The sequence below is a fragment of the Harpia harpyja genome, chromosome 2 (assembly GCF_026419915.1).
Source record: "Harpia harpyja isolate bHarHar1 chromosome 2, bHarHar1 primary haplotype, whole genome shotgun sequence".
NCBI classification, from domain to species: Eukaryota; Metazoa; Chordata; class Aves; order Accipitriformes; family Accipitridae; genus Harpia; species Harpia harpyja.
Window position 1 is genome coordinate 58,075,893 of NC_068941.1, and position 15,563 is coordinate 58,091,455.

A 15,563-nucleotide genomic window follows, 5' to 3' on the forward strand; every position below is an offset into this window, starting at 1 on the left:
AGATTTAGGCATTCAATTTTACTAATAGATGGGTGGTGTTTTAAAAACTACGCTGCTGATCATCAGCCATTCATTGACATTTCTACCACATTATTTGATTTCCGGAAACTGCTAAAAAAAAAATCTATTGTCTGAAAAAGAAATTTCTTCTCTTCTTCACAGTGTGTAGAAGGCTGATATTAACAACTTCTTTTCACGTTCAGAAATTAATTGCCCAAATGTCTTCATTTTAGACAAACTGGAAGTCATTTATGTTAATGTAGTTCATGAAAAACCATGATGAAACTAGACAAAACAACTCTGAGATATACACTGTCGTGTGTTTTGGGGGAAAAAAAAGTTTATTCTTCAAACAAAATCATAATGTCTCAAAAGATATTCCTAAATAGATTTTTATTGTCCACCTGCTGAAAAATTTCAGTCAGGTCTGAGAGTGGTTTTGATGTTATGAAGCTAGAAATATTTGTGACTTTGCTAATACCCATCAATTCAATGCAATAAATGTAGTTAAGAGCACTTTTGTCTTCATGATTACGAAACGGCAGCTGAAACCACTGAGAAATGTTAATATTCCTGAAAAGTAGGTTATAAATCACAAAAATATGCTGCTGAAAAATGTGGAATGGAAGTATCCAATCATTTAACTTTTATAGAGTTCAGTTTCCTTTTAAATTCAAGGTAAAACCTCATTAAGGCAACAGAGTACTTTCAAAAACCTAATTTCTAAACTTTATAGTTTATATGGTTGCTAAAAGGTTTTTGTAGCTCTTTTTTTGTAGCCATCAGAAGTTCACAAACCCCCACCTGAAAAACACTGATGTACGTGATTAAATAATTCATTATATTTAGATTCTTCCCTGGTATGAAGAACTGCAGAACCTTCTATTAACTTCTCCTTACAGAGTGTCAAGAAAATGAAAGAAAATGGCTTAGCACTAACAGAAATATAGATTTTTCTACTGCTCCTACCTATATGTAACCCATGTATGGTTTTTTTTTATATAGGTAGCTACAAATAGTGTTTTCCTCTATCTGGACACCTGCTTTTAATACTTTCATTTTTTGTTGCCAAATAATTGCTTTCCTTTTTTTTTTATTTTTCCTTTCCCTATTGAGTGTCAGTGACATGTTACAAACAGAAATATTTCACAGACATCATCTCAGTGACTTACTTTGCATGCAAATGTGACATTTTGGTTTCAAAATTATAATCCATCACTATTCTGTACATTTAAAAAATTCAATAGGTGAAATACAATGAAATTCTCTTGTTCCATTTCTTGATAGATTTTTAATTTGGCTTTTCTGTACCAAATTCTTTGTCATACTATTCTTTCCTTTATACATCTAGTACCTCATTATATTTTTGGATGGATGTGACCTAACACTCAAAATACAATTTGTCGAAGAGGGAAATACAATGTTTTCTTCAAGCTACTCATTCTAGACCTTTCTATCATTAATATATTTCATCTTACAAAAAGCCTTTGTTCAGGTAAAGTGGAACTGTGTTCTGTCATTATGTTATTGGGATATAAATAGATTAAAAGTTTTGTCTCCCTCTTAATGGGGCTATGCAATAAGTCTACAGCTGAACACAACTGGAATCCAAATGTTTATTTCCTAGTTCAATACAGTTTTCATCCCATCATCTTTCCTATTCAGTGTGTGAGCACAACTTTTCTGAAATCCTTGAATTAGTATTTCCCTTTCAAGAGAAACCTGTACAATACTGTGAGGTAACATAGCGAAGTATCACGGTTCTGCATTAAGGTTGACAGAGGATCTTGAATATAGGGTAGAGAGAAATGGAAAGACCGACAGTAGGACAACAATAGTTGCTTTGAGGAAAGATACCAAAACCCAGTGATATGTGTCTTAGCTATATTATAACAGGGTTAAAGAGCATAATGAGTATTTTGCAGAACAGAAAAAGCATGCAAAAAACCCACAATAATAGAGACATAACAGATTTTCTTTTCCTCTCTTCTTCATACAAAATGCTGCTACACCTACCCAAAATATGAATGAGCCTGTGAAGGCAAAGTCATTCTAATCAGTTTTACATCATTATTACAAACTTTTTAAGTGTTCTGTTTTCTTTTTATGTAGTTGAGCATTTGTCATTGGTCACTAAGCAGACTTTTGTTATTAACTTGTCATTACAGAAGCACTTACAGAGACATGTGGATTCTTAAGTACCTATATTTCGGTATTACTACAGTCAAGTAAATTAGGTACTGATGCCAGAAAGCATCACTAAGCAGACAAGCTTATATCAGTATATGCTTAAATGCTGTCTTAAATAGGAATAGACTTAAACACATACTTAATTTTTTTCTTTCTCCGGGCCATAAAGAGTGGTGAGAGAATCACACATATAACTCATTTTTACTTCTTTACCTTTCAAAATACATTTATGTCTACATGCATTGTGGGTTTTGGGCTGGGTGCTTTTTGGTGGTTTGATTCAGTGCATTTTTTCTCAGTGATTGTTTTTGTCTTTCAGACTTGAATCTCCTACTAGATCTTTGGTGATGGAAGCACCCAGGGGAGTGCAAGTCAATGCAGCTGCAGGAGACTTAAAGGCTACCTGTAGGAAAGAACTGCACTTACAGTCCACAGAAGGGGAGGTAAGTTCAGATGGTAGAGAAATGTTCTACAGGTCTGCCCACTGTAACGCAATGTGAGGATAGTTTATTCAGCAGCAAGGTAAATATCACAAGAAGTGTTCTGCATTTGCCTACATTAAAGTAATTTTGGTTTAGCTTGCTCAATTATTAATACTTATTTGCTTTTTGCAAATATTTGAATCACTAAGTTTCATTCACACTGAAAAAAAGTTAGTTAAATGAATATAAATAAGAATTATTTTTAATCTAAGAGTCAAGGAAAAAGCTACCAAGTCCTTCAGCATATCTTGGAACAGAGACAGCTAAGTGATAGTGGTAAAAAATTACTTTGGATGAATCTGACAAACAAAGAGAGAGAAGTTTGGGTTAATTTGGGTTAATACTTCATTAAACCATGATGAAGAGGTTTAACAAATTTTCTCTACATGTGGTTTATCTCCTTGAACTGTTACTATCTCGGTAAGAGAGGCAGAGTACTTCAATAGTACGTTCACTATACTGTTTCGTCAGTGTCTTGTTTCAGTGATCAGCTTGACACAAAAAAAATTTGGTTTAGATTCTTCATGTGTAAACCTTTGCAAACTCATGAAAACGATTTTAAATTAGGTCACTGGTCTGGTTGGCAATCCATGTATTGCAGAAAAGCATGAAAGATTACTGGTATGAAAGTCCTTTCATCTTCAATCCTTAAAATGATATAACATTAAAAAAACTTGTGCAAGGGTATCAAAGGCTCTCGGATTTCTATTAGGCACTTTGGAGAAATGGATAGATTTTCAAATTGTTCTCAGTAGGACTTGCCAGGTTACAGCATTTTTGGAAAAAACGGTTGCTTAATATAAATATCTAATTGGGAATGGAGCTCTTTAGAAATTTTTTGCCTTTTGGGTTTGTATTTTGTATTTTCTACCAAATGTTCCCAGATACTTTACAAACTATTCAAATAAGCAACAACAAACAAAACCAGCATTCACATCTGTGACAGATAATCCCCTGCAATGCACACTCTTTGCATTACAATGCAGACAGGAACATTTTTGGCCAATATACTGCATCAAAGGCTTAATTTGACAACATTTTTCTGTCGATGCAAGTATCTATCCAACATAATTAAAGCACAATGTTTTCCTAATTCAGAGCCTCAAATACTTATATACCACATGCCCCATTTATTTCTGAGTTTTTCTGAAAGCCAGCTCTTCCCACAATCTTTCATCTTCACTTACCACCTCTCTAAATATGAAGTCTTTGTTACTGTTTCCTAAAGCTGTTGAGATAGCAGTAAGGACAATCTAATCCTCTTTTAATAGTAAATATCATCCTCCCTCACCCTTGTCCTTTCTACAGGTATTTTCATTGCAAGGGGCTACAGCTTCCTGTAACCTTTCCTGTTTCCCCTCCCTAAATCCCTACCTGGCCCAATCTAGTATGTTTCCTATATTTATTAACATAAATTTTTCATCTGGAATGTATTTGTTCTTTCCCTTCATGACATTGCCAGAGGGAAAATATAATACTCAAATGAAAATGAAAAAGAAAAGAAAAAAAACCAACCAAACCAACAGACAAACTGTTACCTTTCATCAATCCCTCATGACCCCTGAAGCAATGGTTGTATCTATAATGTCTTTGTTTAGTATCGTGCATCTCTGTGCTGCTTTGTACAAGTATTTAATCTGTAGATTCATCAGGCAGTTTTGTCTATACCAACACTGTGAGTTTATTGCGTGACTTCTTAAGTATTTACTACAACTTATTGAAAAGGTAGTTTTGGAAATAATGTCCTATGACCTCAGTTGGATTTTGAGAATGGGAACCCAACAAAAGTTAGGATGACTATATTAGGTATTATTCAGAATTGGAATTCAATTCAGTATTAAATGCTTTGTAGGAAAAAAATGCCAGTGTAAAGCAGACTTTGCTGAACTTCATATTAAAAATCATTATATTCCTCTATGTGGTAAGTAAGACTTTGCACATCTGTGATTTCCCACATAAATTTTAGATTGGTGGTTATCAGAAAACAAGCTACCAACTTTTCCCCACTGTTTCCCAAGGAGCTGTTCTGTAAACATACATCTGACAAAGTTCAAAGTGTCTAATTATCTCTCGAATACTTGTAATTCCAGTAAAATCTGTAAAGAACTGTACCCTAAATCCACAGAGGAATTCCATCCTGAGGTCTGACCAATGCCTTTATAGTCTGCTATTTTATCTCTCACACTGGAGAGGATCAGAGGAAAATGCAAAAACACTTTGGAAGGCATACGATGAGCTTCCACAGCATCATCAGTTGTGCAAAGTTACCGTGGCCACATTAGGGAATTGCTGGACTAATTACAGCCTGGTGTGAGAAACCAGGGTAAACATCTGATAGATAAAATGTCTACATAACAAACTATTGATTGGTGTCCTTTCTTACAGCCCAACAGATACACCAGAGATTAGCAGACAGTATGGAAAAAAGTGTAAAGGATTTGTCATTACTTATTTTTAACAAAACACATTCTAAACCAAAACAAAGTGTCTATGTAAAAAATAATCTTCATTTTAGCGTAAAAATGTTTGCTTTATCAGTCAGGTTTCTTTCATGAATAAAAGAATGTTGTCTTTGTGAATTGGATCTCTGAACCATTTTTGTGATACAACATTTTTTGTACTAGAAAAAATACAAGATTTTTGTATTATTCTTACACTGGTTAACTAAATTTAACATTTTAATGTTTGTAAGCTTATTCAAAAAATCATCAAAGATATGTGAATTAATATTTTCCTTCTATAGCATAATTATTGCCTTATTATGCCAGAAAATAGCTATGTGGCATCTGGAATCAACCAGTTATAACCATGTAGCAGAACATTATGAAGTTACTGTGGATTAAACTATGAAACATATATTTTCCTTTTATTTAAGAATAACTTCAGAATATTTTTTTAAGAACATAAACGTGTTTATGAAATACTTTTCCTTTAGCCTTATTTCTCATGCAGTATAATCTCTAGCCTCCCACATCATAAACTGAAAGCCTCTGCAAGCATTCAGAATTCTGCTGTTTGATACATTTTCTTTTTATTTATTGGAGTATTATAATAATCCTTTTAGCCCTATTACGCATTATAATGCATGATCCCAGACTGAATACTGGGGGCTGTAATTTAGACTCAGATTCTGCTGTTCTTTATAAAGCTCTTGAGCTGCACCCTTGTGAGTCGAGGCATCAGCAGAATCCTTTGATTCAATTATAGCTTGGCATTTAATTGTGAACTATGTATTATTCTATAAATAAACCATAACCAATGGTTTAAAGCAGCAATCATTTACAAGGAAAATGAAATGTGAAGCTCCAGGCTCCAGCTGAATCTGTTGGTTGACATAAGAAGAAAAAGAACATCTCTTGTCTTGAAATTGAGCACAATGACTGCTAGTTGACTTCTGCTTCTTTCAAAAGTACAGATCACTTTTGAATTCTGTAGATACTGGATTTTGCTAGGCGTAAAAATATGTTAGAATTGAACCTGAAACACATTATCATATAATGATAACAAGCTTAAAGGATTATTTGATGTTGTCCACTCATTGGTCTAACAACTAATTTTAATGGTTCTGACAATATATCACCCTTTGAAGGAGAAGGCTGCTAACTAGCTTCAGCCCTGAGTCGTGCAGCTGCTATGTATTTTTGCAAGCAGCTTCTAAGTTAGGCTCTGCACTTTCATTGCGTCCCATTGACTATAAAAGACCATGTGAATAAAAGGAGAAAGACACACAGAGGCTTCTCATTTTTACAAACATATTCATACTAGTCACCCTGTCTGTGACCTTTTTCCTGTTTACTTCTTTATGCCCTTGTATTTCCTTGTCAAATTACACTCCTTCATAGCATCGCTTGTAGACTATATTTGGTTGTTTCTGGCATAATGAGGCTGATCCCTTGGTGAGGCTTATAGCTGTCACATAAAAATAAGCAATACTCTTTAACAAACAAGTTTACTCAAAATCAGTGTAGCAGACAAGAGGCCAAGTTTATATTTACCATTTTAGCACAATACAGTTTATGAAGCATACACCCAAGATTGTTTTGTAGAGACTAACAAATGCATATAGTACTAACATTTGATCTATAATCCTAGCTGGTTTTCCCTCTACATCTAGGAGATGTATTTAACATAGAGATTGATACTTAATAAAACTGGAGAAATCTTCACTTGTAAACCCAAGCAATGGTACCATTTTAAAACTTTGGTTTTGATGGGGTTTTTGTGGATGGTTTTTACATTCTGAAACAGTGGGGAAAAAAAGGATTTTTAAAATTATCTAAATACACTGAAATGGAAATACCTTGTTCTGCAAGATGCTTGCCATGACTACAGAGGAATGGCTGATCAAAGGCAACAACATTTCCCAGCTTAGTTCAATTCAGCCAAGTTATGTTTGTCTGAGATGAAATGTTTGGGGGGAAAAAAAAAAAAAGTTTGATATGGATGAAGTGAGTTCAATAAAAAATAAACAATGGCAGTCCCTACACCTCAAAGATCCACTGTTTAATCACCAAAAATTGTCTAACAAATGTGTGGTGCATTTTGTTTTCACAGCCTTTTTTCATGGTATTAAGCAGTTGACTTGTCACTGTTGTCTGGGAGGAAAGAGATTAGTGGAAATAAAGGGAAATTTTTCTGTATTTTTTTAATTACTGGTTTTAAGAATTCTATTAAGATGTTTTAACAGATGTTTAAAATTATTAAAATGCCATGTTACTTTTAAACAAAACCTTTCATATTCAACTTAAAACAATTATCAATGTGTAAGTTAATTTGTAATAAAGAACACTTTTATGTAGAAGTCTACAACTAAAATACAGTGTTCCCAAACCACAAAAGCAAAGTGTTTTAACTGACATCACCCATTTTTGAATTGTTTATTCATGGGCTGAAGACCAACACCATAAGCCATTTTATTAGAAAGAGAAAAAGAAGTGACAATGAATAATTTGTTATATAAATAAAATATTTTTCCATTAATATCACATTTTAATCTAGTTCTGATATGAATGGTAATTGATTAATTAGTTTTTGTACTCGGTAGACTAAGCACAAATATTCCAAATACATTTCTCTTTCTGGGTTGGGTACATAAATCACAAAGAAGTCACATCTGTCCCCTGATTGAATTAATTTGCAGAGACTTTTAATATCACGTGGCATTTGATTCTGGGAATTCTTATGTACGAGACTACCATTGGCATTCCATAAACATTGAAGCTTGAAAACTTCTACTGGTCAACATTCACAGCAACCCCATTTGATCATCCCTGAAAATTACTTCCTTAATAGAAAGAATAAATACGCCAGAAAGTTTTTGCTTCAGTAGTCACCCATATAAACTGCACTGGGGTTATAAATCAGCAGTTACGATATATGCTTGTGTTTGTTTAACATAAATTTACAAAAATGTGTACTTAAAATGAAACATGACTCTCATAAACACTTCAGTCCTGAAGAGTCAAAACATAAATTCTTCCATTCGAGCAGGAACTGTACATGTCACTAAGGTACAATGTTATATTTAACATATATCTATATATATGTTAGTTTTCAAATCTCTTTCAGCTGTCAGTAGTTCCAGACATAACATAGAGGTGGTAATGGGAGCAATGTTAACAAAAGAAGAAACTTGCCAGGGTGACTCTGTCCAGGTATATCAGGTATAATCTTTAGAAAGAGAACATTCACCACACCAGACCACGCTTTGGCCTAAAGGTCAATTAATCCTGCTCCTATAGAGAATACATTTTCAATACACAGGTTGTACTAGATCTTTTAGTCTTCTCTGAATATTTATTCTGTTCAGTTTCAACCTAGTCATCACATTCATTTCACTGTTTAACTGTTCCTCAATACTATTAATCATTATGACAGATATGGTTCCAGATATTGTGCCAGCATATGTTTAGATTTTACAGTATATATGCTATCAAGTTAATATTTTAATTTTCCATTATTATTTTTTTCTTTTTTCAGAACTCTCTTTCAGATTTAATGCAAGCTACTTTAGGTGAAAGGTTTTAAAATAAATGTCAAAACCACAGATAAGTGTTAGAACAAATGGCCCACGTGAACTAAAGCACTGCAGTTTATCTTATAGTTCATCTTCACTTTGAATGTTAAAGTATACCAGCATATGAAAATTATGTAGTTGAGTCTAGTGACCCAATCTATATAATCGTCTTTGTATGTATGCTTCTGACAGCATATACAGAAGAGCAAAAAACTAGACCAAATCTTGCATTGTTATAATTCAGATTAATTCTGAAGAGCCTAGGGGAATCCAAAAGGTTTATTTAGTGAGACGTCATTGCACTGTCTCCTCATACTGGTTGATGAACACCAGCCTTTCAGCTTTCCTTCTTTTCTTCCACATTTCCTTCCTCCAGTTTCCTGCAATTTCTTATTTACTTTAGCCCTGAAATATGCCTTTGCAGCTCTGTAGAATTATGTGTCTAATCAAGCCGCACATGAATACAGAAAATTCTTCAATGTTTATAAATCCTAATTCATTCATTTGGCTTTATCAGCTTAACCTATCATCTCCTCTCTTGAGAGAACTTAGTCAAGGACCCAGTGGAGAACTTTTATGAATGGCAGGTTCATATCTCTATATGAAATGGCTTGTAGGAATATTTGATTTTTTTACCTCATGCCTACATCTTGCCCACTAAAAGTTCTCTACTTCAATTTAGTTCTTTGGTTTGTAGATAATCTGTATTTTCTGGCTTGCCTTCCTCTCCCTTTCCCTCTCACTGTTCAGATTAACGACACAGTCGGATGAGCAGATGACTTGCAGATCTCATCAGCAAAAAATGTATTTAAAAAGAGTGCAATTTTTCCATTCCTATCACATGCCCTACAGGCTGATTCAGTTTGCTACTTTAATTAGTCAGAAATCAGGTCTACTTTTAAATATTATATGGCTAATGTATTTTTCTCAGCACTAAGATGCACAAGACAAAGCAGTGATCTAGGATTTCTAAACCTTAAGTATTTAGAGGGAACGATGCTGCTCAGTGCTCTGCTCTCTGTGAAATAGCATTTCTTTGAGTAGCTGCTGCTTTTTCCATTTTGTAATCTCTCAATCAGTCTCCTACAGTGTTTCAAGAATGGTTAAAAGTTTTGGTTTTATCCTTGCCTTTTTATCTGCTGAGGTGTGAGACTCTCAGAAAGAGCATGACTGGCTTGCATGGCCTTGATGCATATGAAGTATTAAATGGCTTATATTGTGCCTCTCACAACACAAAAGATTAGAGAAAGACCGTGTATACAAGCACTTCCATTAACTACTATCATTTAGCAACAGTGTTCCCTGGGAACATAATAGTGTTCAGTTTTTTGTCTTGCCACTTCTTCCCTTCTCTTTAAACACCTCATAACATCAGGCATAAAACGGTAAGTAGTTTAAGTTTTACTGATGTTGGAGGACTTTTTGGCCATGAATTTCAGTTTTTAGCAGATGATAGGTGGGGAGAGGGTATATCCTCAAACATGGACTGCGTTCCTCTGAAATTCCTTACATATTGGACTACTGTGATGATATATTTGGACTGCAGCTTAACTAATAGATAGCAATGTTGCATCTGTAAATTTAGCCTTTTATTTATAACCTTGACAGCATATGTACAGAGTAGATTTTAACACTGGCTTTAAGCCATCTTTATTAATCCTCTTCATCTCGGGCTTCCCCCGGGATTAGCTATAGGAGTCTGTTTTAATTGCACAGCCTTCCCAGCTTTCTGCAAACGCATAGAGCTTGTTAGACTCATCGCAGCAGATACACGCTCACGAGAAGCCACTTCTTTTTTTCTCAGACACTGTTCCCGGGTATCCACATTGCTCACCAGATGTTCTGGCATGCATGCTTGGACAGGATCTGATAGCTACGGCTCAAGATTATGACACCAGCAAAACCTGGATTGATCTACATCACAGTGTGAAATTTGTAAGCACCAGTGGAAAAACATGCACAGCTATGCTTAAAAAGATCATTTAATTTAATGAGCAAGACAACTGAGCTACATTGTATTGTAATGCACACTGGAGTAAGGTCCACTGGAGTAAAGTCTTAGAGCAGTACACTGCAGAAGCATAGCTGTGCTGATGTAAACAAACAAATAAAAATATTGAGCTCCCAGAAGAAAAGATAATAAAGTTCAAGAGATTTTAATCTAGCCTGGTCTCTGACACATATGCCTCTGATTTTTTCTGAGTTAATTCTTGTTTGAATCAAGACATGTCTTTTAGAACCCATTTAACTTGGATGGACAGATTACTCATGATCCTTCCCCATCACCAAATTGCTAAAATGGCTGGTCACATGCTCTGTCAAAAGTACAAATAGCTAATCTTGTATTGTTGTTGGATTTTCTTACATGTATGTCTTCTACACTGAAATGCCTTTTATTATCACATATATAATATTCTAATATCTTCTGCTTCCATTTTTTTTAAACAAAAGCATAGAAATAGTCTTTTTCTTTTCTTCTTTCATATTCCAAGTATATCAGGGCTTACCGAAAATCAGTATTAAAAGTCCAAAAGGCTACTCAGATTTGTTTTGAGATGTATTTGTTAAAAGTTATCAATAGCTGCTGATTAAAAGTATATGACATCACTAGCTCCTGTTTAATATCCGGCTGAGTTACTGTTGAAATTGAAAGTATTTTATCACAGTCATGTTCTGACATCGATACTTGACTGCTTTCCAAGTACAGAACTATGCTGAGCACTATTCAGTATAAAAGATACACTTATACTTACATAGAGCTTACACTGCTGAATGCTACTGGATTTTTATGCAATACAGTTGATAACTCCACCACTGCTACCATTTGCTAACTTTCCTTGCTAACTTGCTAACATTTCTTTTATTCTTGATATGAGAAGTGAAAGAGTACTTTTTATTACCTGTCACTCCACTGACTGATGATTATGTCCTTTGTTTCCTTCCTATATTTTACCAATTCCTAGCTTCTAGTTTGCTATCAAATCCTTTTTTTCCCCATCTGTTATTTTGTTTTCTTACTATGCTTGCTATAGTTAATTTCACATTTACTCCTAGCTGAGCTGAACGTTTTACATTTGTAATCTTTTTTTTTTTCAGTTGTAATTCTAGCAGAACATTATTAAATTGTTCCCAACACCATCCACATTTCTTCCATCTAAATTATTTCTGCAGGTGTTTTGACTCCTAATTATTTCAGGTCTATGATACTGGACTTTTAAAGGAGCAATGCATGTATGTGTGTGTAAATACATCATTCCTTTGTCATATAAATTACAGAACAAAGATAATAATTTGCTGCATTTTAGTTTTGTAATCAATTTCTCTGGCAGTCAGGATGTGAATTAAAACATGCATCATGTCGTGCAGTTGTCACTTGTGCCTCTGAGATTGGCCCTTTACGTCCCTCCTGGTGTAAATTCCCACCGATGACAGCATCTTACTCTAGGAGCTAGAGAACTCTCAGTGATGGGGGGTTATATTGTTTGGGGCTACTTTCAGCCTGTATTTCCTTTGATGACCCCGGTCATTTACAATGCTTCTGCTGTGAATGGTAACATGACTGTGCATCAGTCCTTGTATGGGATTTTATCCAGCCTTCTTAATTTTTTTCCCAGCCTGCGCTCCTTCACTTCTCTCCAGCCGGGGCTTAGCAGTGCTTCTGCGCTGCTTTTTTGCCATATGCCGCTGATTTTATCATAAAATAATACTTGTCTCCTGTAGAAAAAAACAATACAGGCCATATTTCCCCAGGTTCTTCACAGGTACTGCCAACATTGTGATATAATGGTGTTAAGATGGCTTAGTTGATTTTCAATACCTTATAAAACACACTAGCCAGTATTTAAGGAGCTCACCTTTTCCTAAGCTTCATACTGTTACCTGCAGGGCTTAAAGCCATTTTGATTTGTTACCTGTTTTCTAGAAGTTCCTAGTCTGCACGTGAGGTGATGACTGATCTCACTTTGGCTCTCATTTACTCCTTCCGTAAATAAAAAAGAAATTCTAAGCAGCTGGAGATTCATCTGTTTGTGCCAGTGGAAGTCATGGGTTTTTCCTGCTTTAGTTACCTAATTTCATGACATTGTTTATTCAACACCCTGAAAATGTAGCATAAGTGCAAATATTGCAGAACTCGATACAGATTCATGAACATTACTGGTATCTACAGTTTCATACTGACTCGTATTATTTCCAATGGAAGGAGATTAAAAAAAAACAGTATTTTTTTAATCATATTCGATGTTCAGAAACAAATGGGAATAGCTTGATGACCTTCTTAATAAGACTTTAACCTGAAATCTTTTCTCCTCTTAATTTAGGTCAAATAAGCTCTTTATTTTGTTCATATGACTCTGTACCCTTATTTAATTATTCTCTGGATGTAGCTATTGTTAAGCCCCTACAGTTTAGCAGAGTTCAGCACATATTTCCAGCTGCTTACAGGAACACACTGGGGAATGTGCTTTAATATCACTTCACACTTATTAAAATACAAATTCTCCCAGAGCAAGGATATGCTACTGCCATGAATGAATAAATTTTAATCATAAAATGTATAAGTGAAAATTCATCCAATTCAAGAATATTGTTAAAATGTTTTTGTATGACACTGCTTGTATCTGAATAAACATGTTGGGTGAAGTATTTGCATATACTGTAGTAATTAGTATTAATGGGTATACAACTACAGAGAGTTGAAAACCAAGAAATGTTGAGGGTTTTTATTTCTAAAAATAATTATTTCTAATATATATTTCTAACAATCCATCTAATACTTCTCATAAAATATTTCTAAATTTTTTTATATTTCTGAAGAAATTAATGACTTCTTTAAAATATGTTACAATGCTGAAAGATATTTACTTACGCCTTTCCCCCCCCTCTTGTAGATATTTTTAAATGCAGATACAATCCGCCTGGGAAATCTACCAGTGGGTTCCTTTTCCTCCTCCTCCTCCTCACCCAGCTCTTCAGCTCCTCGCCAGACTATCTATGAGCTCTGCGTCTGTCCCAATGGTAAACTTTACCTGTCCCCAGCAGGAGCAGGCTCCACATGTCAATCCAGTAGCAACATCTGCTTGTGGAGCTAGAATGACTCCAATTTATCCTCACACCAGAATAGCCTTTTGTTACTATCCCTCTGCTTCACAGTTCTGCTCGGTTTCCCTTGTGACAAGTTCGACGCTTCAAACGGCCTGCAGAGCAACTTCTTCCAGTGTAAGCAGGAATACAGCGCTGCCTTCTCTTGTGGTTTGTGTTGCCACTCAACATAGAGATGGGAGTGAGATATTCAGAAATCAATGTATTCTTCATCAGGAAACCTGGAACAAAATACCACCTTTTGTCCAAAAGGGAGAATAACACAGGTGCCTTTGCTACATGAAGTGAAGCACATAGTTTTAGATTTTTGCAGGACCTGGATATGAACTGCACATATATATATATATACACACAGTACATAAACAAATTTGCCCAGAATCTGATGGTGAGATGAATTGGTTCCCCCTGTATGATAAATAACTTCACTGTCTGAAAGCACAATTTTCCATTCATCTTTTTGGATGTAAACTTTTATCCCTGAATTTTAAAATTTCGAAGCATTGTGTGATGCTTGCTTTACTAAACAATTAAATTCAGTAAATGGTTTTTAACACAAAAAGAGACAGAATCCCTCCCTGAGTTTGGTTTCTTTAAAAGTGTGTTGTTACTCTTTGTCTACTAAGTCTAGGGTTTTGTACACTAGGTAAATTTTGGAAGTGCTCAGCAATATTACTTTTCAAAGTTAAAAAGATGTCTGCTCTTGTTTGTCACATCTGAATGGCCTTATATAGTATTTTTATGGCTACTGCATGTGAAGCAATTGCTTTAAGTAGAACACACAGTTTCTGGAAAAGAACAGGGTAAAGAGGGAACTACTGATGATATGTTTGTTGATCAGTGTATTGCTCTTCACAAGGTATTTATGATTGGCAAATGCAAAAACAAGAGAAAATCTTCAAAGGTACATCTTGTCCATTTTCTAGCTACGTCTAACTGCTGCCATTTGAACACAGTACAAACGTTAGTACTAACGTAATGTGTAACGCTGAGAAGCAATGCACTAACAACTGGTATGACATTCACATTTATTATTCTCTTTTGTTTACCATCTGCTGCTAAGGTTTTCAAAGTAATAGTATTATATATAAAAACACAAATTACATTCAATATTAAAAAGTACATTGATATTACATCGACTTTATCAGGTCTATGTTTAAATTATGCAGCCCCATTTGCACCCAGATCTCACTAACCGACTTCCTTTTTTGATGAGTTTGATGTGGGATTTCTTTCTTGTATCAATGTTCTTACTTGTTTGGCTTGGTTGGTAATTGAAATCTTGCAAAAAAATGCTTTGGTATGCTGCTAGTAAATTTATCGCAACTTTGATTAACAAGAATATCTTGAAACTTGCAGAACCCAGGAATGTAAAACAGTATAAAAATGTTTCCTATTGTGGAAGATGGCTTGATTACATGAGGTAAGTGTGTTTTTTAATTCTATCCTTTAAATTACATCACCTAGCATGTAGCTTTAGAGGCTTCTGAATGTAACATCACCAAGACAATGACGGCTTTTGCAAGGTAACTTTAAAGTCAGGGCAGACAGTGCAAGGTGGGTATTTCTACGCAATGTTTTTCTTTCTCAGAGAAAAAAAATGAAAATGAGCAAACTAATACTGTGATTACCTTTGTATTTTATTACCACCTTTTAAGGCTGATTTTGTTTTTACTTCAGGTGAAATTCACTCCTATGCAGAAGACCAGCACAAGACGTGTCCACGGCTTGACTGGTGCTTGCCTTTCCATTGGCCCTCTTCAGAGGTGTGAATTTCA

The 15,563-nt window shown here is 34.8% G+C and overlaps 1 protein-coding gene across 1 annotated transcript in view; it reads left to right on the forward strand.

Annotated features, from left to right (window-relative positions):
• SGCZ (sarcoglycan zeta) overlaps positions 1 to 13,821 on the forward strand; it is a 527,596-nt gene extending 513,775 nt beyond the window's left edge. Inside the window, exons 7-8 of the mRNA XM_052779979.1 lie at positions 2,510 to 2,633; positions 13,578 to 13,821. Of these exons, the coding sequence (XP_052635939.1) occupies positions 2,510 to 2,633; positions 13,578 to 13,778 (325 nt within the window). The 3' untranslated portion in view covers positions 13,779 to 13,821. The remainder of the gene's footprint in view (positions 1 to 2,509; positions 2,634 to 13,577) is intronic.
• Positions 13,822 to 15,563: the final 1,742 nt, after the last annotated feature.